At 45.2% G+C, this 22,347-nt stretch overlaps 1 protein-coding gene across 1 annotated transcript in view; it reads left to right on the forward strand.

The window, feature by feature from the left end:
* Positions 1 to 2,202: 2,202 nt before the first annotated feature.
* The window catches only part of LOC145802438 (uncharacterized), a 137,291-nt gene continuing 117,146 nt past the window's right edge, over positions 2,203 to 22,347 (forward strand). The window contains exon 1 of the mRNA XM_082895153.1: positions 2,203 to 2,402. Coding sequence (XP_082751279.1) covers positions 2,203 to 2,402 — 200 coding nt within the window. The remainder of the gene's footprint in view (positions 2,403 to 22,347) is intronic.

Here is a 22,347-nt window from a genome sequence, read left to right on the forward strand (position 1 = left end):
AAGCGACCCGCCGATTTTGAGGCCGTCTCTGAAGAAATCCCAGTCGAAAAATGGTCGCGCTTAGAGGAGTCGGACGTGGTTGTTCCTTTTGTGGTTCAGCCGAAGATAAAAAAATGTACCGATCTCCTCTGACGCATCGGCTGTGAAAGACCCAGCCGTGGCGTTGAGCCTGGCTTCGTCGGTCTCATTGCCGGCTCGGATCCAGACGTGTTAGCAATTGCATTGGCCACTCAGACAGCTCTTCTGGTATATATCTTGATCTTATCTTTTACATTTCTGCGTATATTTGTTTTGGTTTTAACATTTTGTTTTACAGACACTCGGCAGGATAGCGGAGATAGGGCGGTGTCAGCACGACGCCGTCTAAGAAATAGGCCGTTTAAGATCGGAGGTGGAGGGCGAAAGGAGTAGGGCCAACTTTGAGGCGGCAAGGGCGGCGATGGAGAGTTCAAGGGCGGAGGCCGAAATGGAGAGAGTGAAAAATCCTGAAGAGCAGAGATTGGTCGCTGATCAGAGGGCAAGCGTGAGTGATGAAGCGCTGAAGTCCGCCCAAGAGGTGATTGCCAGGCTGGAAAACGAATTGGAAGAATTGAAGAAGGCAAAAGAAAAAGATGACTCCGAGACTTCCAAGGCGTACAAGGCCAAGCAAGACGCCGCCCTTGAAAGCTACGCGGAGGAAGCTACTAAATTTGAAAATCAGGGATTCAAGCACGGCTGGCTCAAAGCCCTTGCTGCTTCAAATGTGACATTGGCAATGCCAATTCCATAAGTAAGTGGACATCGAGCCACTGGAGTCTAACCCCGAGGACCGTGAGGATTGATTTAGGACGCCACACTGGTTGTTTTTGCCTAGGATTTTCAATGTATTTTATTTTATTTTATTTTTACTCAGGGTGATCTTCATGTATAAAGTGATACTCTGTCTGTATTCAATTTATCAATGAAATTTTCCCTTGTTTTGTGTTATTCCTATACTTAATTGAATGAATAGACAATTATTCTATTAAAAAGATGGATGATACAAAAGTTAGGGGATATTCATGATTCAGATTTAAGGAATCTACCCTTGCCTTAGATATAAACTGGACAGCCGAATGAGTCTGGTTCATGAAATGGCTAAGGTACAATCCTTTCAGCATAAATCTGCCCTTGCCCAGCCAGTGCATGAGCTTCATAAGCTAAATAGGACTCGTTCATGGAACGACTGTGGCATAAATCTGCCCTTGCCCAGCCAGCGCATGAGCTTCATAAGCCGAATAGGACTCGTTCATGGAATGGCTGTGGCATAAATCGATTAGCATTGGGTTTAAATACTTGGTCGATTAGATTAATAAATATGCCCTTGCCCCAGCCAGTGCATGAGCTTCATAAGCCGAGTAGGACTCATTCATGGAATGGCAGTGGCATAAATTGATCGGCATTGGGTTTAAATACTTGGCCGACTAGATTAATAAATCAGCCCTTACCCCAGGCAGTGCATGAGCTTCATGGAATGGTTGCGGCATAAATCGATCAGCATTCCATTTAAATAAAGGAACTTGCACTTGCCTCAGATATGAACTGGACCTCCGAATGAGTCGGGTTCGTGAAATGGCTGAGGCACGATCCTTTCGGCTTAAGGCCAAAGGATTTGGCCGACTCGAGTGGAGAGCCATTGACTGTTTGTATTAGGGAGTTTGCCCTGGTCGGGGTGAAGCCGGAAAACCGAAAGTTGGAGGCTTACGGAAGACGTGCATTAATGAGGTCGCCTCGGGAACGCAGTGCGCCCATGAAGTATTTAAAGAGGGGGTTGTGTCCAAACAAAACTCAACCCTATATGAGAATCTAAACAAAACTCAACCCTGCAGTGAAGAGTGAATGTCTAGCTAATTATTCTTCAATAGCAAAGGGGAAGGCAAGACACTGGCGGAGCTGGACTCGATGAATCGAGGTGGCAAACTTCCCCGAACGGGGGCTAGAGCATCTGCTGAGCATGAGAGGCGTCATTCTTCTAATCGACGAAGCAGGTCACCCAGAAGGGAGAAGCGCCAATGGAGCAGTTCCCCTCGTCCACCCAGGAAAGCCAGTGGGCCACCACGTCCGTTGAGCTTTGCAGTTTTTGTCGATAACAAATCGATGATAGAGGCGAATTCAATCATCCGAGATCCAAATGTGGCAGTAGAATTTGTGTGACAGATTTTTTTGCCAGAAGTTCAGCAGTCGATGGTTGATCGACGAGACTTCGAAGTGTTCCGAGAGGGCATTCATGGGGCGGTGAAGGTGCTGTACACCTCCTACGAAATCGGTATGCGTCTTCGTGCTGCTCGACGGGAGATAGAGCAGAGGGATGAACGCATACGAAGCCTAGAAGCTTGCGTCGAGAACGCCAACCGTGAGCTGAGAAAGGTCAAGGCTGGTGGGGAGTAGTCGGCCGGAAAGTCTAACCCGATTGTGGAGGAAAGGGTGACACAATGGCTAATAAGTCATGCGATCGCCGATCGGGATATGGATAGCATGTTTGCGATTGAGTCCGCCAAGACTAGGGCTTACAAAAAAGGCTTCCATGAAGGCCGAAAAGTCAGAATAGAAAAAACCAGGGAAAAACTCGCCGAGGAGGTCTGCTAATGTGAAAATCGAGGTTTCGGCATGGGTGGATCGAGGAACTGAAGGTCGCGAATGCCCTCCGTGCAGCAGGTGTTCAGTCGGGTTCACCATTATATAATTGCCACAATCTCCCCTTTGACGCATATGAGATAGAGAAGAGTGACGATGAAGGTGGCGCCGAATAAGCTTTTATGTAAAATGTATTTATTTATTGTTTCATTGATAATGTATTCGAAAGAAGTTTAATGAGGACATATTTTTTAGAATGTACTAACTATTTCATGAGTGGATTTAATTATTATATCATGATCTTCTTATTCAAACTATGATAGTATGAAATTATACTTGTCGATAAAATGACAATGACCATGAAAATATACATAGTTGGCCGAAAAGTAAATTGCCCAAGGTGCCGCAAATTTGGCCCAAACACATGGATACGGCTTTTGAAATTCGGAACCTCATATGGCCCAGGCTCGACGGTGTCATGCACTAATGGGGCTCCGAATCTGAAGACTTGTGCTCCGAATCCGGAGCCTTAGTCAGCCCAAAGGTGTCATGCACCACTGGGGCTTCGAATCTAGAGACTAGGCCAATCGTGACATCCACGAAGGGCGCTCCGAATCTGGAGTCTTAGTTGGCCCAAAGGTGTCATGCACCAAAGGGGCTCCGAATCCGGAGACTTCTCTTGGCCAATCGTGATATCCACGAAGAGCGCTCCGAATCCGGAGTCTTAGTCGCCCCAAAGGTGAATTCGAAGACTTATCTTGGCCAATCGTGAAATCCACGAAGGGCGCTCCGAATTCGGAGTCTTAGTCGGCCCAAAGGTGTCATGCACCAAAGGGGCTCCGAATCTGGGGACTTGTCTTGGCCAGTCGTGACATCCACGAAGGGCGCTCCGAACCCGGAGTCTAAGTCGGCTCAAAGGTATCATGCACCAAAGGGGCTCCGAATCCGGAGACTTATCTTGGCCAATTGTGAAATCCATGAAGGGCGCTTCGAATCCGGAGTCATAGTCATCCCAAAGGTGTCATTCACCAAAGTGGATTCGAATTCGGAGACTTGTCTTGGCCAATCGTGACATCCACGAAGGGCGCTCCGAATCCGGAGTCTTAGTCGGACCAAAGGTATCATGCACTAAAGGGGCTCCAAATCCAGAGACTTATCTTGGCCAATCGTGAAATCCACAAAGGGCGCTCCGAATTCGGAGTCTTAGTCGGCCCAAAGGTGTTATGCACCAATGGCGCTCCGAATCTGGAGACTTATCTTGGCCAATCGTGACATCCACGAAGGGCGCTCCGAATCTAGAGTCTTAGTCGGCCCAAAGGTGTCGTGCATCAAAGGGGCTCCGAATCCGGAGACTTGTCTTGGCCAATCGTGACATCCACGAAGGGCGCTCCGAATCCAAAGTCTTAGTCGGCCCAAAGGTGTCATGCATCAAAGGGGCTCCGAATCCGGAGACTTGTCTTGGCCAATCGTGACATCCACGAAGGGCGCTCCGAATCCGGAGTCTCGTCTTTTATCGAAGCACTTTTGAACTGGATTGCTTAATGAATAAAAAGGAATCTTTGTATTACAAAAGTGGAATGTGTACACGATAAACCGTTCTAAATTATTATCATTCCCTATAAGTCGGGTCAATGATAAAATTTGTGTAAATGCGTGGAATTCCAAGGCCATGGTAGACTCCTTCCTGACATGTCTTTGAGCCGATATGCCCTTACTCTTGTGATCGAATTAATCTGATAGGGGCCGTCCCCGTTTGGACCCAATTTTTCATCAGTCGATTTCTTGGCAGCTGGAAGTACCTTCTTCAGGACCAACTCTCCTGGTGTGTACCGGCGCAGCTGAACACATTCATTATATGATTTAGCAAGCTGCTACTGGTACCGTGCCATGGACACAAGGGTACGGTCTCTTCGTTCTTCGATCAGAATCAAATCCAAAGCCAGCATCATGTCGTTTCGCCCCATATCAAAAACTTGCGATTTTAGGGTTGGGTGGCCGATCTCCAGGGGTATGATCACCTGGGTTCCAAAGCATAAAGCAAACGACGTTTCTCTAGTGGATCGTCTCGGCGTAGTTCGATGAGCCCACAATACACTCGGCAATTCTTCGACCCATTTGCCTTTATCTTTCTCCAACCTCTTCTTGATGCCGTCCAAGATGGATTTGTTAGAGGCTTTGGCTTGACCATTGCTTTGTGGGTAAGCCGGCGTAGAAAAATAAGGCCAGATACTATACTTGCTGCACAGCTCTCGGTAGACGCCACAATCAAAGTGGGTGTCATTGTCTGAGATAAGAGCTCTTGGAATGCTAAATCATGTTATGATATTTCTCCATACAAAGCGCTTAACATTGGGATCTTGAATGTGCTTTAATGCCTCCGCTTCGGGCCATTTTGTGAAGTAACCTGTTGCGACGATCAAGTATCGCTTGTTCCCTGGGGCCCGCAGCAATGGTCCTACGATATCAAGACCCCACTAGGCGAACGACCAGGGACTGGTGATGGAGCTTAACTTTTCAGCAGGCAGGTGGGTTAGCGGGGAGAACTTCTGGTACTGCTCACATTTCTTTACATAGCATTCGGCATCAGCTCTCATTGTCAGCCAATAATACCCCTGTGTTATAGCTCGATGGGCCAAAGAGCGGCCGCCGGAATGGGCACCACAACTGCCTTCATGTGTTTCAGTCAGAAGCTCTTCAACTTTTTCCGGGTGTACACATTCCAAGTATGCACCAGAAAGGGATTTTTTATAAAGCTTTCCTTGCGGATCCAAGTAGTATCGCAGGGCTTTGTTTCGCAGTTTGTGCACTTCTTTCTTGTCCACTAGGGGCTCTTCGGAAGATAAGAATGCAGCGATGGGATCCATCAAACTTGGTCTAGATTCTGTGACATTGAACTGGACTTCCTCTGAAGGGTCGATGCTTGGCTCTGTGATGAATCCTACTTCGATGGTTAGTTTAATCTCTGACTTAATGGCGGAGGCAAGGCAAGCCAAGGTATCTGCATGTGTGTTTTGATCACGTGTTATCTAATGCAATTCATGATGGTCAAATTTTGCCAGCAAGGAGTTAGCCGTTTTCATGTATGCCGCCATACGGTCGTTTCTTGCCGCGTACTCCCCCTTTAGCTGGTTGATCACCAGTTTTGAATCGCAAAATACAATCAAGCGTCGAGCACCCAGAAGATGTGCGTTATGCAAACCAGTTAGAAAGACTTCGTATTTGGCTTCGTTATTTGATGCTTCGAAGCCGAGCTTGACGGCCTGCTCAATTATTGCGCCGTCGGGAGCCATGATTACTACTCCTGCCCCACTGCCCCGTTGATTGGATGATCCATCACAGTACAACTGCCAAATGTCCCCAACATAAATTCTCTAGTTCGGCTTTGGTTGAACTTCATCAGACTTGAACTCGGTAAGACACCGTGAATTCGACCACGAAGTCAGCAAGCACCTGTCCCTTGATGGAGGTTCTAGGTAGAAACTGAATATCGTACTGGCCAAGTTCAAGAGCACACTTTGAAATGCATCCTGATGCTTCCACACTGCGTAGTACTGATCGGAGGGGGTAATCTGTTTGCACCCCGATGCTGTGCCCCTGGAAGTAATGCATCAGTTTTCCCGCCGCCATGACTAGGGCTAGGATGAGTTTCTCCAGTGATAGGTAGCCTGTTTCGGCGTCGACCATTGCCTTGCTCACATAATACACTGGCCGCTGCTCGCCCAACTCTTCCTTAATTAGTACGGTGCTGACAGCCCGGTCAGAAACTGCCAGATACAAGATGAGCGGGTCACCTGCCGAAGGTGTTGTCAAGGGTGGAACTGATCGGAAGTAGGTTTTGAGACCGTTGAAAGCGGCTTCGCACTCGGCAGACCATTCGAAAGCCTTGCCCTGCCGCAGTGTATGGAAGAATTGTCGGCAGTGATCTGTAGACCGACTGGTGAACCTGTTGAGTGCGGCGGCCATCCCCATCAACTTTTGTACCTCTTTTACTGAACGAGGGAAGCCGAGTTCCAAGGTTGTTATGATTTGCCTTGGGTTGGCCTCTATTCCTCGGTGGTTGACAATGTAACCCAAGAGCTTGCTAGAGCCGATCCCAAACGCACATTTGGAAGGATTCAGCTTCATTTTGTATTTACGTAGAATGCCGAATGTCTCCTCCAGATCGGCTATATGATTCTGCTCTTCCTTGGATTTGACCATCATGTCATTGATGTATACTTCCATAGTATGGCCGAGTTGCTCTTTGAACATGGTGGTGACTAGTCTCTGGTAAGTTGCCCCTGTATTCTTCAGCCCAAAAGGCATAACCTTATAGCAATAGGTTCCTCTTGGAGTGAGGAATGCAGTTTTGTCTTGGTCCTCTGGATGCATGGCAATTTGATGGTAGCCTCTATAGGCATCGAGGAAGCTCATGCGTTGATGACGTGCTGTAGCATCTACCAGATGGTCTATCCTTGGGAGAGGAAAACAATCTTTGGGGAAGGCTTTGTTTAGGTCCATGAAATCAACGCAGACTCGCCAGGTCCCATTCTTCTTCTTCACAACCACAGTATTAGAGAGCCATGTAGGGTAGGTCACTTCCTTGATTGCCCTGGCATCAAGCAACCAGTCAACCTCTTCAACAGCTGCGACAGTGTGCTCTGCGGCTGATCGCCGACTTTTCTGAATGATCGGCTTGCATTTATGGTCAACATTTAAACGGTGTTACGAAATAGATAGATCTACACCTGGCATCTCATATGGAGTCCACGCAAATACATCATGGTTGTCGAGCAGGAAGGAAATTAGCTACTGTCTGTCGGCTTGATTGAGGGAGGCACCGACCATGAAGAACCTGTCTGGGTTGCCGTTGATTTCAACTTGATCTAGGTCTTCTGTGGGCTTTTCACTCGAGAGCCGCCCAACATCATCGAAGCTCTCCCGATCCGGTACCTCAATGGAATTCACTTGCAACTCCTTCGGTGTCTTTCCAACAAGGACATAGCATGCTCGTGCCGACTTCTGTGAACCACGGATTTGCTCAATGCCGCGTGCTGTCGGGAAGCGAAGAAGCTGATGATAGGTGCTTGGCACAGCCTGCATAGTATGCAACCAAGTCCGCCCCATGATGAGATTATACGGCAATGGCAGCTTCACGACCAAGAACTCCACATCCACTGTTCGGGAGCCCGCTCGAACGGGTAGTGTGATTTTCCCCTACGGGTACTTTGGATTAGCGTTGAAGCCGAATAATGGATAAGGGGCTGGGGAGAGATCCAATTCAGAGAAGTTGAGTTTGATTAATGTTTTGTAGTACATAACCTCTGATGTGCTCCTTAGGTCAATGAGTACACACTTAACTGTGAATCGGTTTACGCATAACTCAATTACCAAGGGATCGATGTGGGGAAGTGTCACACCGGCCAAATTTGAATCATCAAAAGAAATGCTTGCAACTTCATGGGGCCGTTTAGCCGGAGTGAGTTGATTTTGAGGATCGGGATTCGACTGAATTGTATGCACCGAGGATGAAATTGGCAGGCTGTATATATCATGTGGATCATGCCGAGTGGAGGGGAATCCTATCTTAGGGCTATTGCTTTGGTTGAGTTGCCTTTTCGGACATACTGTTGTAGCCGACCATCTTGCAGCAATTCCTCCAGGTGATCCTTCAATGCATAACAACTCTCAATTTCATGGCCATGATCCTTGTGATACTCGCAACGCCTATCCTGTCTTCGAGTATCGGGAGGTCCCACCATTTTTTACGGCCACTTGAAGAACGAATGATGTTGGATTTTGCAGATGACCGTGATGATCGGCTCTGACAACTCAGTATATTTCTTGTCAGCTCGCCTTGTGTGCATGCTGTCGGCTTGCAGCTGTTCATTCGCTCGATGGGAGCATTGGTCACTTGATCGGCGAGAATCCCATCTCTTATCTCATTTTGCCTGATGCCGTGGTTCAGGGCTCTGTGGTGCAACAGAATTTAACGGCTGAGCAATTTCAGCAGGAGCCATCTTGTTGGTCACATTTCCAGCTTTAACCCGCAAGGCATCATCTTTCACTTTACAGTATTCTTCAACTTTCTTCATCAACGACCAAACTGTTTTGGGGGGCCGTCTGGTCAAAGAATTGCGGAGGGCATTGTTGGGATGCAGCCCCATCTTAAAGGCAGTGATGGCCATGGAGTCATTGCAAGCATCGTCAACCAAATTGAAACATTCCCAATACCGCGCCGAATATGCACGAAGGGTTTCCCCCGGTTGAATCTGCATCGCCCAGAGGGAATCAGCCTGCTTTGGCTGGACCTCATTAGTGATAAACCTTGCCCTAAATGATTTTTGGAGTTGGTGGAAGCTTTTAATCGAAGCCGGCTCCAGTTTATAATACCACTTGACAGCTAGTGGTCCTAAACTGCTCGGAAATATTCTGCACATGAGAGCCTTGTCGTCTGCATGCAGCGTCATGGCTTGCTTGTATTGGCGGATGTGATCGATGGGGTCTGATTTAGCGTCGTACAAGGTGAATGACGGTACTTTGAATTTCTTGGGCAGCACTGTGTAGCATGCGCCCGCGAGAGACCCTCGCTACAGTTCGGACTCGATTTGTGTCACGGTTCTTAATCTGAACCGAAGAGTCCAAATCCGGCAAATCGTTTTGAAAAACAGATTTTTTGAAAAGAAGTGCCAAACATGGACTGCTTTGCCCGATACAGAGTCCCCACCTAAATATTTTATTTTGGGGAATTTAGGCAACCCTGACTCGGTGCCAAAGGCCACGTGTCCGTCATCACCAAAGTTGCCCTGGCTCGGGAACTTGGGTACGATTGGGGAAGGTCAGCTACGAGCATCCCCTCTCGCCCGTTCCTAAGATCGGCCTCTACTAACCATGATATCCGATTTTGAAAACGTTATGTGTTCTTATTCCTATTATTAGCCTAGAATTCCTATGTCATGCGCTTAGTAAACAAGTATAGACTAGATTGCTTAATTTGGGAATAAGCATTGCATATCCGATTGTTTTGGAAAAATGTTTTGGAATTTGCTACTCGCAAGTAAGCTAAAACACGGATTTCAATGAGCCATTCCAACTCAGACAATCCAACCTTCACCCACAGGCATTCAAGCAGTTATATCACATAAGCCGCTAGCCTCATGGTAATCATGCTATCATGGCAACATTCACACGCATGCGAGATGCTAAAGCATAAATACTTACATAGTACTCCAAGCTAAAACAGGGAACTCGTTAGCATTCAAAGCATGATCCAAGTCCATGTTCAAATGCCTAATGCAACGCATACGGAATGTCACTAGAGTAGGCTCGGCTAGTCTATGAATGACATGTGAAAATGCACGAGTAGCATGTATTCAAGTTAGATTTGAAGTACTAATGCAGTTAGCATGATGCGCCGAGCCTGGTGCATGCAATACTGATGAATGATGCACGCATGCATAGCATAAGGTATGCTAAATAAAACATGTCCAATTACTAACCATCCAAGTAGGTAAGTAAAAGGGAGAAAGAAGTGGGGGTTGGAAGGCATGCACACACTCACCCACACTTATTACAAATTCGCCCTCGTTCGGAGGGACCGAAAGAATAATACAAATAAACTAACTCGCAAGCTAATTAATCATTACAAATCACCTAGTTAATTAACAAATTAACTAAGCAAAAGAAAAGCAATAAAAGGGGCCTCAGGAAGAGGGTTCGACGCGCGCGTGCTCGGGTCATGCTCGGAAGTGCACTGCCATGCATAGGCTGCCTCTGTTTTCCCTGCTCTGCCTCTTCGAAGACTGCCAAACTCTCAGAATTGCATCCCTAGACATTGGGAGACACCACCGGCTGAGTAGAACAGCCACCGGCAGTGATTTGGTGGTCATCGGCCACAAATGAATCTATCGGCCACTAATGGATTGCCGGTCGACACTAAACACTGCCGGTCGGCAAAGAATGTCTGCAGAACCTGCAATTCACAGCAGCAGAGGGCAAGGCATAGCATGGCAATGCAATTCAAGCAATGTATGCACCAATCCTATCCCTTATCATGTGTATGACTCAAAGGGACATGGTCCTTGGTTCTCGGACCATCAATCGCGCATTTCAATGCGTGATGGCCCAAGAGACCAAGTTGTGCATTTTCATGTCAAATGAAATGCAAACCAAATAAGCACATAAAGGCCCAACCTCTATCACTTGACTTGAAGAGGCAAGGTATATATGTTCAATGCGATGCAACCTAAGCATGTTAGCTAATATGCAACATGGCATAAAAGATAGCATACAAACATGCAATGCACATTAGGTGCACAACCTAAGCAACAAAGCAAACAAGCATGCCACAATTATGCAAACCACTGGAACATGCAAGATGTAATCCAATCACGCAACATGCTAGCAACTTGACCAATGGAATGCAAGGCGAATGCAAGTGATTTCAAGCATGTAACATGTGCAACCAAAGCATGCAAACATGGGATGATGTAACAACACTTGAATGGCATGCAAGGGATGGACTTACACTAATTGGACACCTCTAAGTTAGGTCCAGACAGTGGCCAAAAGCTTAAGAAAATGGGACCAAACACACATACACACATGCACATATTAAGGCCTAACACTTAAGCATCAAAGGACAACTTTTAAGCACACTTAAAAAGGAATAATCATGGACACATGGCATGCATTATAAGCCATGAAAATCATGCTATAAGAGGTGCCAAACCAACTTAAACATGACAAACATTAGCATGCAAATGGTCCAAGCATTTAAAGCGAGTCAAAGGGGACTTAAACCATGGCTAAGCCAACCAAGCCTCACAAGGCCAAGAAGGCTTAAAACAGGTCCAAGGCAAACCTAGACCATGCAAAGGGACCCCCTAGATGGCATCTAAGTGGCTCAAATTCAAAAGCATGCACAAAGGCCAAAACATGGAGCATACAACATAAGCTTTGAAAGCATTAAAGAGGTGTCCGAGGCAAGCATACAAGCATATCAAAGGGACTGAAATAACATGGAAAATGATCCCAACCCACTAAATCGGAGCAAGTGATGCATGCAACACACTCATACACTTAAGGCCAACAAACCAAAAATGCAAAGGGGCTATATAATGCATGCCATGGTCGACCAAAATGGCTAAGGACAGACCTTAAGCATGGCAAAATAAGCATGAAAGCTTCACAAAGATAAGTCTAAAGCATGCTAGAACATTGGTTTACAACCAAAGGCATGTTAAGGCAACAAAATGGCATTACAAGGCATGTATGCTAAGCAAGCATGGTGTACCAAAACCAACTAAAAACAGAGGCATATTATGACATAATAAGCACAAAAATCAGCTAAGGCATGGTCAACAAGAGCCTAAGCTAGGTGCTCCCTCAAGAGGCCAGAAATGGTCCTTTTCAAGGACCACAAGGAGAGGGCGTTTCCCTCTCCTTCTTGGGACCTCAAGGCACCATCCCCACCTCTAAAATCCCTCAAGATTTCAGTGGTAAGGAGGCCCAAACACCCAGGTCTCGGAGCTCACTCAAAATGGCACAAAATGGAGCCTTACAAGGCTTAAGAGAGGTCAAACAACCCCAAAGCTTGAAGCAACCTTAAACAACTATTTAGAGGGCCTAAAAACAGAACTTTTTTTATGTTATACACTAAACACAAAAATAGATGTAAGGTAGGAAAAAATACAATGCAACAAAGGGGTAAAAAGGAGCAAGCTTCTTACCCTTGAAGACCCTCTTCAACAATGGAGCTCCAGCAGCTTCTTTAGGTTGAAACCAGCTTCAAAACCTCCAAAACAACCCTCAAGAGGCCTCAGCTCCAAGGGATGGTGTAATGGTGGGTGCTTGTGAGCAAAAGTAAGACAAAACACACACACTAAGCTCAAGAGAGAGAGAGAGATATATAGGATAGATACAAATTCCTAACCCTAATATCAAAGCTCTATAAAAATGTTCTCTAACCCTAAATCCAAGAGAGGAGACTCTCTCTTATAGAGCTCTCTCTTGTAAAGCTTGACAAATAAGCTTGTCAAGAGAGAAATCCCTCCATACACGTGTATAGAGGGGAGAAAAGGTGGGTGCCAGCTATCACAGCTGGCACAAAATATCTACCAAAAGTAGATGAACAGTGATCGGCCATTCAAAATTGCCATTTTGGCAAAATAAATGGCCGACCGGCAACAAAGAGTGCCGACTGGCAATATACATTGCCGATGGCACAAAATCACTGGCCGATGGCCTCAAGCCATGGCCGCTGATGTGTGGGGATGCCTCACAAGGCATTCCCTGCCCCTTCAAGGCAAAACACAAGTGTTTGGTGCAAAACCAGACACAACACGGTCGAGTCGAGAGATCCTGAGGCAAGGCGCGCAACCGAGACCTCCGGGAACTCAAGACGAACACAAACAAGGGTAATCACCAAGTGTTCCAATGGTGACGTCCAAGTCTTGAGGACGGTCAAAAATGGGGTGTCTACAGTTGCCCCTCTTTGACAGAACTCAAAAGTCATAACAATGACGGGAGTGAATGTCAAAGCCCAGAGACGACCCATTTTTGACAAGGCCGAAGACTCAGACAAACATGCAAGACAAACAAGATATGCGCCCAAAGGCAGGGGCAAAATGCAAGACAATGCAAAGAGCCAAACATAACTTATGATCATGCAAAGAAAGCTGTAATGAAGCATACATGCGACAATTTTAAGCTAGCATACACCAAACTACAGTACAATGCAGAAAGGATGTAAGAGAATTATGCAATTCTCGATACGTCTCACTCGGAGAATACAATACCTGTGCGGCTCGTCTGGTTGCACCAGCCCCAAATGAACCGTACATACAATATCGTGCCTGCAAAGAAAGCAAACTTAACAGGTACCATATCGTTAGCAACATGCATGATAATGCAAAAATGATTGCAAAATGATATGCAACATATACAAAACTATGTACAAACAATGCAAATGAAAATGCAATGCAAATGAAAATGCAATGCAAATGAAAATGCAATGCAATTGAATCATGATCCAATCATGAGCGGTTCGAAACCACACCTATGTCAAATAGATTGATGGAGGTAACAAGCCCGTCTACCATAGAACGGTCAACAGAACTATGAGTAATGTAGACAGACACAAGAACAAGTATTGGGGGGAATGACAAAGGTGGGGAAACGACCCGCTGGGGAAAGGACTACGATCCTAATGCTGGATGCAACAATTACACTACAATGTAATATATAATGAAAATGCTTGGGAAATGGCAACGGATATGGCACGCTGGCCAAACCAAATCTTGCCTAGGCAAAGGCATGTACGCGTACAAGCCACGTCTAACATAGAACGGTGCACTGAACTATGCTTTGACACGAGAAGTATGGGCACATACCGGACCAAGCTCAACATGGAAAGGCGCATGCCATAAATGGAAGGTGATGCAATGAATGCATGCAAATTACAATGCAATATCTACAAATATGCAATGGATTGGAATTGCAATATAATGGATATGGCCTGCGGGCCAAACCAAATCTTGCCTAGGAAATGCATGTACACATACAAGCCGTGTCTAACATAGAACGGTCTACTGAACTATGTTTCGACGTGAAAAGTATGGGCACATACCAGACCAAGCTCAATCATGGAAAGGCGCGAGCCATAGACGAAGGGTGATGCAATGAATGCATGCAAGCTACAATGCAATATACAAATATGCAATGGAATGGAATTGCAATATAATGGACATGGCCTGCGGGCCAAACCAAATCTTGCCTAGGAAAGGCATGTACACATACAAGCCGTGTCTAACATAGAACGGTCTACTGAACTATGTTTCGACGTGAAAAGTATGGGCACGTACCAGACCAAGCTGAATCATGGAAAGGCACGAGCCATAGACGGAAGGTGATGCAGTGAATGCATGCAAGCTACAATGCAATATCTACAAATATGCAATGATGCATGACAATGCAACTATTTACGATGATGCATGACAATGCAACTATATTTTTTGTTTTGTTTTTGTTTTTGAAATGCAAATGCATGATGATGCATGATTTCGAAGTGCGCAACAACGCGCGGCTTTTAAGATACATGACAATATAAATGGACTGTGCACATCAATGCACTAAAGGTCTTGCACCTTCCGAGGATTTAAGGTCTCCTAGACTGTGGCGATTCTCGATATGGCTCACTCGGAGATTACCACACCCGTCCGGTTCGTCTAGTTGCCCTAGCCTCAAATGAATCGTACATACAATATCGTGCCTGCAAAGAAAACAAACTTAACACGTACAATTTGATTAACAACATGCATATTAATGTACTTGAAAATGCGTGACAACGCAAAGCAAGTGGAAATCATAACAATGCTGTGAAGGCACAGACATGTAAGTGGAGCACGCGATCTACGCAGGCAACGAAATTGATCATAAGCATGCGGTCTACGCAAGCAATGAAATTGAACATAAGCATGCGGTCTACGCAAGCAGAAAAATTGGTTTCAAGCGTGCGGTCTACGCAAGCAAAATATGCGGTCTACGCAAGCAAAACATGCGGTCTACGCAAGTAATGAAATTGATTACAAACATGCGGTCTACGTAGGTAAAACATGCGGCCTACGCAAAGAAAACATGCGGTCTACACAAGTAATGGAATTGATTATAAACATGCGGTCTACGCAAGCAAAATATGCGGTCTACGCAAGCAAAACATGCGGTCTACGCAAGTAATGGAATTGATTATAAACATGCGGTCTACGCAAGCAAAATATGCGGTCTACGCAAGCAAAACATGCGGTCTACGCAAGTAATGGAATTGATTATAAACATGCGGTCTACGCAAGCAAAACATGCGGTCTACGCAAGTAATGAAATTGATTACAAACATGCGGTCTACGCAAGCAAAACATGCGGTCTACGCAAGTAATGAATTTGAAAAGAGGAAATGCTGTCCACGCAAGCAGAACATGCGGTCTACGCAAGTAATGAAATTGATTATGAACATGCGGTCTACGCAAGCAACGTAATTAATTATAAACATGTGGTCTACGCAAGGAAAACATGCGGTCTACGCAAGTAATGAAATTGATTACAAACATGCGGTCTACGCAAGTAACGTAATTAATTATAAACATGCGGTCTACACAAGCTAGCGAGATTGAATGCATGCAAAATGCAATGAGTTGCGCAAAACCGCGCGATTGGTTGCATGCAAAATGCAAAGAGATGCGCAAGATAGCGCGATGCGTTTAGACAACGTGAGTGCACAAGACAGTGTGATTGACATGTGATACACATGGGGCAACTTTTGAGTTTTGTAAAAGCCAAAAGGATACGGAAAGGATACACCTTGCACGAATTCGAGTGCCACGCACAGAAGACACGGTCCGGGGTCAAAATGGAGGCTGGTTGAGCATCGGAGATACACGTTTCTTGCATCGTCTTAAGCAACGAAGGCCCTAAACCACACATATAACCCAAAAAAAAAGATGTAGGAGGCTCCAAAACCACTGTAGGAGACCACCGGATGTCAACCGGCCATCATAATGCATCACCGGCCATCCATCGACCACAAAAATAGTCCACTGGCCAAATATTTGGCCGACCGGCCAACAGCAAAACAACTCAAACAAACCACCGCCCATTTTGAACACTTAGCTCGTAACACAGTGCTTGGTTTAATCTGCATACAGTCCACACAGCTCACAACTAATTCTGAACACTGCTCATTCTGAACTCTGCTCATTCTGAACTTCATAGCCCATAACACAGTATTCTTAGTTCATTCTACACGCGGCGAAAACAGTTCAAATCTGAAAAGATGGAATACAAAGGTGGGATCGGCTGAAGTTGAAGCACACTCAGATGCAATCTGGAACCCACATGTTCACTGTTTCCAAGTGACCCGGGTTGAACCCCTGCGGTTTTACAAAAGAACCAAACCTGTTTTACAGAAATGTGGAGAATGGCACAGCACTCTGAGCACAAAACGATTTGAGAAAAAGGGTTTTCAACCGGGGTATCGAGCCTACAACTGAACACAACGGGAAGGACTCAAACAAAAGGGTACACGACCTAAACACAACGAGACACACTTGGAAAAGACCCAAAACAAAAGTTGAGGTGAACAAAATGAAAGACACGACACGCGGACATGTTCAACGAAAGACCTCAAATCTCGAGGAGCCAGTTCCTCCGGGTATATTTCCCACCCTTTCTGATTTGTGATTCTCACATCACTCAGCCCTTAGGCTCGTTTTTTTCTCTCAAAACCCCTTTTCTTACTTTTCTCTCAACTTATACCTCTCTATTCTTTATTCTCTCATTTTTCGTCCCTCCCCAAGGTGATTGATGAATGAATAGGAAGTTGCGGGTTCACGCTCGACATGGTTAGCTCACCGCTATTTCTTCCGGTGGCGCTTGGTAGATGCCCCAGGTAAGGGAATAGAGTACCTTGATCCCTTTGGATCCGTGCTTTGCACTTGGTTCGATACCTCGTTGCTCGAAGGTTGAGAGAGCTTTCAGCCCTTTAATGACAGCTTAAGTTGTGCCCTTCTTGGCAAGTATGCTGGCAATGGGGGAAAGACAGTAAGCCTGACTCAACCGTGCCCATAGTTCATCATTTTGACCATTTTTTGTTTTGGTTTTCTACTAAAACAATTTTGACCAGAATGAGAGTCGGATTAACACACTTGTTCGATTTTTGATTTGAAAACCATGCAAGTCTAACTATAAGCACTGAAAATTTTCCTTTTTGGGTACAAGAAAATGGTCCAGTTTTTGGAAAATGGAATAATTTTCGAGAAAATGGTCAACCTCAGTAAAAATTCTCAAAAACTATTTTTGTAAACGGCCGCCGCCCAACGAGCGCGAAACTCATTCTCGAGATGCACAACCTCGGATCGGAGGCAATGAAAAATTGCCCCTGGCTTGGAAGGGGTGGATGGCAACGGAAAGTTGCCCCTGGTTTGAACGGCGACATCATGGCAACGGAAAGTTGCCCCTTGTTTGGATGATGCCGCAGCAGTCCGCAAACAGTCTTCTTCAGTGATGATTGCAAACGAACTCTCGGATGCTGAGAAGACGGAGATGGTCAAAACCAATATATGGACACAATCACTTTGAAAGTGCGTAAGACTGGACTTCAGGGCGAAGCTGCCTAGATACTCCAAACATGGGAATCAAGGATGATTAAAAAACCATTGCATGGACTTAGTCGCTATGAGAGCGTTGGGGGCTAGATTTCAGGACAAAGTTGCCTACGTATCCCAAACATGGGAATCAAGCCTTACGTAGTTCCGGTTAAGGTACACTCGGGTATTTTAACCTTCACTTTTTAGGCTCTAACTTTTGCCAAGGCGCCCGATGCGGGTTTTTGACCTTGCGAGCTTCTTTTCATTTTCTTTTTTTTTTTTTTCCTTTTTTCTTTGAATTTTTTTTGTATCTTTTCATTCTCTTTTTTTCTTTCTTTTTTTCTTTTCTTTTGCATTATTACTTTTTGCTTTTGCTTTTTTTATTTTTCTCTTGCTCTAACTTTTGCCTGGGTCGCCCTTCCGGATTTTCGGCCCAGCGAGCCTCTCAAAGGGTAAAAGTGTAACAAGTCCATGCCAAATGGTTTTTGAAGTTGAAGCCTCTCTGTGTCTATGAGAACGGTTGTTGCAATGATTTGCAGAAGAATCCAGCATTTCAGCCCAAACAGATCAATCACAGGTGTAGCCGAACAACTGCACTCTATTACTAATCACTGTTCCCCAGAATCACTGTTCCCAAAACTGAACTTGATACCCGCAGATAACTGATTTCTCAGCAACACTGATACTGGTGCCCTCGGGCCTGATACTCAAACTTGCAAACTGATATGTACGTTCCTATAGAGATACACTCTAAAGCACATAGCAGATAAGTGAGAGCCAAAACACCCCTATAGAGGGGTAGGGTTTCCCTGTCCTATTTTGTCAGGAGCTAGGGTTTTACTATGCACGCAGCGGTTTCAAACAACCTATAATCGGGTAAGCAACATGTCCTAACTTGGAATGGTCACTATGGATCCGAATATGCACTAGGTCGAATGGTCGAAAAAGGGTGCCCCAGAAAAATTGGGGTTTGTGTTTCCATACTGTCAGAGCCCACAACCGGTCAGCCTTATGGCGTGCTTTGACAAAGTCAAGCCTTGGGCAAACCATTCAGGAATGGCAGATGGCAAACACGGTGTCCTAGGTGCACCAATGCACATGCAATGCAAAGAAACACATAAGTGTAATCAAAACAGGATATCACGAGTTCGAGTCAAGCTCTCTAAATCCCCAGCAGAGTCGCCAGAAACTGTAGCAAGCGCCCGCGAGGGACCCTCGCTACAGTTCGAACTCGATTTGTGTCATGGTTCTTAATCTGAACCAAAGAGTCCAAATCCGACAAATTGTTTTGAGAAACAGATTTTTTGAAAAGAAGTGCCAAACATGGACTGCTTTGCCAGATACAGAGTCGCCATCTAAATATTTTTTTTTGGAGAATTTAGGAAACCCTGACTCGGTGCCAAAGGCCACGTGTCCGTCATCACCAAAGTTTCCTCGGCTCGGGAACTTGGGTACGATTGGGGAAGGTCAGCTACGAGCACCCCCTCTCGCCCGATCCTAAGATCGGCCTCTACTAACCATGATATCCGATTTTGAAAACGTTATGTGTTCTTATTCCAGTTATTAGCCTAGATTTACTATGTCATGCGCTCAGCAAACAAGTATAGACTAGATTGCTTAATTTGGGAATAAGCATTGCATATCCGATTGTTTTGGAAAAATATTTTGGAATTTGCTACTCGCAAGTAAGCTAAAACACGAATTTCAATGAGCCATTCCAACTCAGACAATCCAACCTTCACCCATAGGCATTCAAGTAGTTATATCACATAAGCAGCTAGCCTCATGGTAATCATGCTATCATGGCAACACTCACACGCATGTGAGATGCTAAAGCATAAATACTTACATAGTACTCCAAGCTGAAACTGGGAACTCGTTAGCATTCAAAGCATGATCCAAGTCCATGTTCAAATGCCTAATGCAATGCATACGGAATGTCACTAGAGTAGGCTCGGCAAGTCTATGAATGACATGTGAAAATGCACGAGTAGAATGTATTCAAGTTAGATTTGAAGTACTAATGCAGTTAGCATGATGCGCCGAGCCTGGTGCATGCAATACTGATGAATGATGCACGCATGCATAGCACAAGGTAAGCTAAATTAAACATGTCCTATTACTAACCATCAAAGTAGGTAAGTAAAAGGGAGAAAGAAGTGGGGGTTGGAAGGCATGTACACACTCACCGACAGTTATTACAAATTCGCCCTCGTTCGGAGGGACCGAAAGAATAATACAAATTAACTAACTCGCAAGCTAATTAATCATTACAAATCACCTAATTAATTAACAAATTAACTAAGCATAAGAAAAGCAATAAAAGGTGCCTCGGGAAGAGGGTTCAACGCGCGCGTGCTCGGGTCTCGCTCGGAAGTGCACTGCCATGCATAGGCGGCCTCTGTTTTCCCTACTCTGCCTCTTTGAAGACTGCCAAAGTCTCAGAATTGCTTCCCTAGACATTGCGAGGCACCACCGACTGAGTAGAATAGCCACCGGCAGTGATTTGGTGGTCGTCGGCCACAAATGAAGCTATCGGCCACTAATGGATTGCCGGTCGGCACTAAACACTGCCGGTCGGAAAAGAATGTCTGCAGAACCTACAATTGACAGCAGCAGAGGGCGAGACATAGCATGGCAATGCAATTCAAGCAATGTATGCACCAATCCTATCCCTTATCATGTGTATGACTCAAAGGGACATGGTCCTTGGTTCTCGGACCATCAATCGCGCATTTCAATGCATGATGGCCCAAGAGACTAAGTTGTGCATTTTCATGTCAAATGAAATGCAAACCAAACAAGCACATAAAGGCCCAACCTCTATCACTTGACTTCAAGAGGCAAGGTATGTATGTTCAATGCGATGCAACCTAAGCATGTTAGCTAATATGCAACATGGCATAAAAGAGAGCATACAAACATGCAATGCACATTAGGTGCACAACCTAAGCAACAAAGCAAACAAGCATGCCACAATTATGCAAACCACTGGAACATGCAAGATGTAATCCAATCATGCAACATGCTAGCAACTTGACCAATGGAATGCAAGGTGAATGCAAGTGATTTCAAGCATGTAACATGTGCAACCAACGCATGCAAACATGGGATGATGTAACAACACTTGAATGGCATGCAAGGGATGGACTTACACTAATTGGACAGCTCTAAGTTAGGTCCAAAACAGTGGCCAAAAGCTTAAGAAAATGGGACCAAACACACATACACACATGCACATGTTAAGGCCTAACGCTTAAGCATCAAAAGACAACTTTTAAGCACACTTAAAAGGGAATAATCATGGACACATGGCATGCATTATAAGCCTTGAAAATCATGCTATAAGAGGTGCCAAACCAACTTATACAAGACAAACATTAGCATGCAAATGGTCCAAGCATTTAAAGCGAGTCAAAGGGGACTTAAACCATGGCTAAGCCAACCAAGCCTCACAAGGCCAAGAAGGCTTAAAACAGGTCCAAGGCAAACCTAGACCATGCAAAGGGACCCCTAGATGGCATCTAAGTGGCTCAAATTCAAAAGCATGCACAAAGGCCAAAACATGGAGCATACAACATAAGCTTTCAAAGCATTAAAGAGGTGTCCAAGGCAAGCATACAAGCATATCAAAGGGACTGAAATAACATGGAAAATGATCCCAACCCACTAAATCGGAGCAAGTGATGCATGCAACACACTCATACACTTAAGGCCAACAAACCAAAAATGCAAAGGGGCTATATAATGCATGCCATGGTCGACCAAAATGGCTAAGGACAGACCTTAAACATGGCAAGAGAAGCATGAAAGCTGCACAAAGCTAAGCCTAAAGCATGCTAGAACAATGGTTTACAACCTAAGGCATGTATACTAAGCAAACATGGTGTACCAAAACCAACTAAAAACAGAGGCATATTATGACATAATAAGCACAAAAATCAGCTAAGGCATGGTCAACAAGAGCCTAAGCTAGGTGCTCCATCAAGAGGCCAAAAATGGTCCTTTTCAAGGACAACAAGGAGAGGGGGTGGCCCTCTCCTTCTTGGGACCTCAAGGCACCATCCCTACCTCTAAAATCCCTCAAGATTTCAGTGGTGAGGAGGTCCAAACACCCAGGTCTCGGAGCTCACTCAAAATGGCACAAAATGGAGCCTTACAAGGCTTCAGAGGGGTCAAACAACCCCAAAGCTTGAAGAAACATTAAACAACTATTTAGAGGGCCTAAAAGTAGAACTTTTTTATGTTATACACTAAACACAAAAATAGTTGTAAGGTAGGAAAAAATACAATGCAAGAAAGGGGTAAAAAGGAGCAAGCTTCTTACCCTTGAAGACCCTCTTCAACAATGGAGCTCCAGCAGCTTCTTTAGGTTGAAACCAGCTTCAAAACCTCCAAAACAACCCTCAAGAGGCCTCAACTCCAAGGGATGGTGTAATGGTGGGTGCTTGTGAGCAAAAGTAAGACAAAACACACACACTAAGCTCAAGAGAGAGAGAGAGATATATGATAGATATAAATTCCTAACCCTAATATCAAAGCTCTCTAAAAATGTTCTCTAACCCTAAATCCAAGAGAGGAGACTCTCTCTTATAGCGCTCTCTCTTGTAAAGCTTGTCAAATAAGCTTGTCAAGAGAG

Source organism: Camellia sinensis, chromosome 11, assembly GCF_055761805.1.
Source record: "Camellia sinensis isolate YWXY chromosome 11, ASM5576180v1, whole genome shotgun sequence".
In the NCBI taxonomy this organism is placed as follows: Eukaryota; Viridiplantae; Streptophyta; class Magnoliopsida; order Ericales; family Theaceae; genus Camellia; species Camellia sinensis.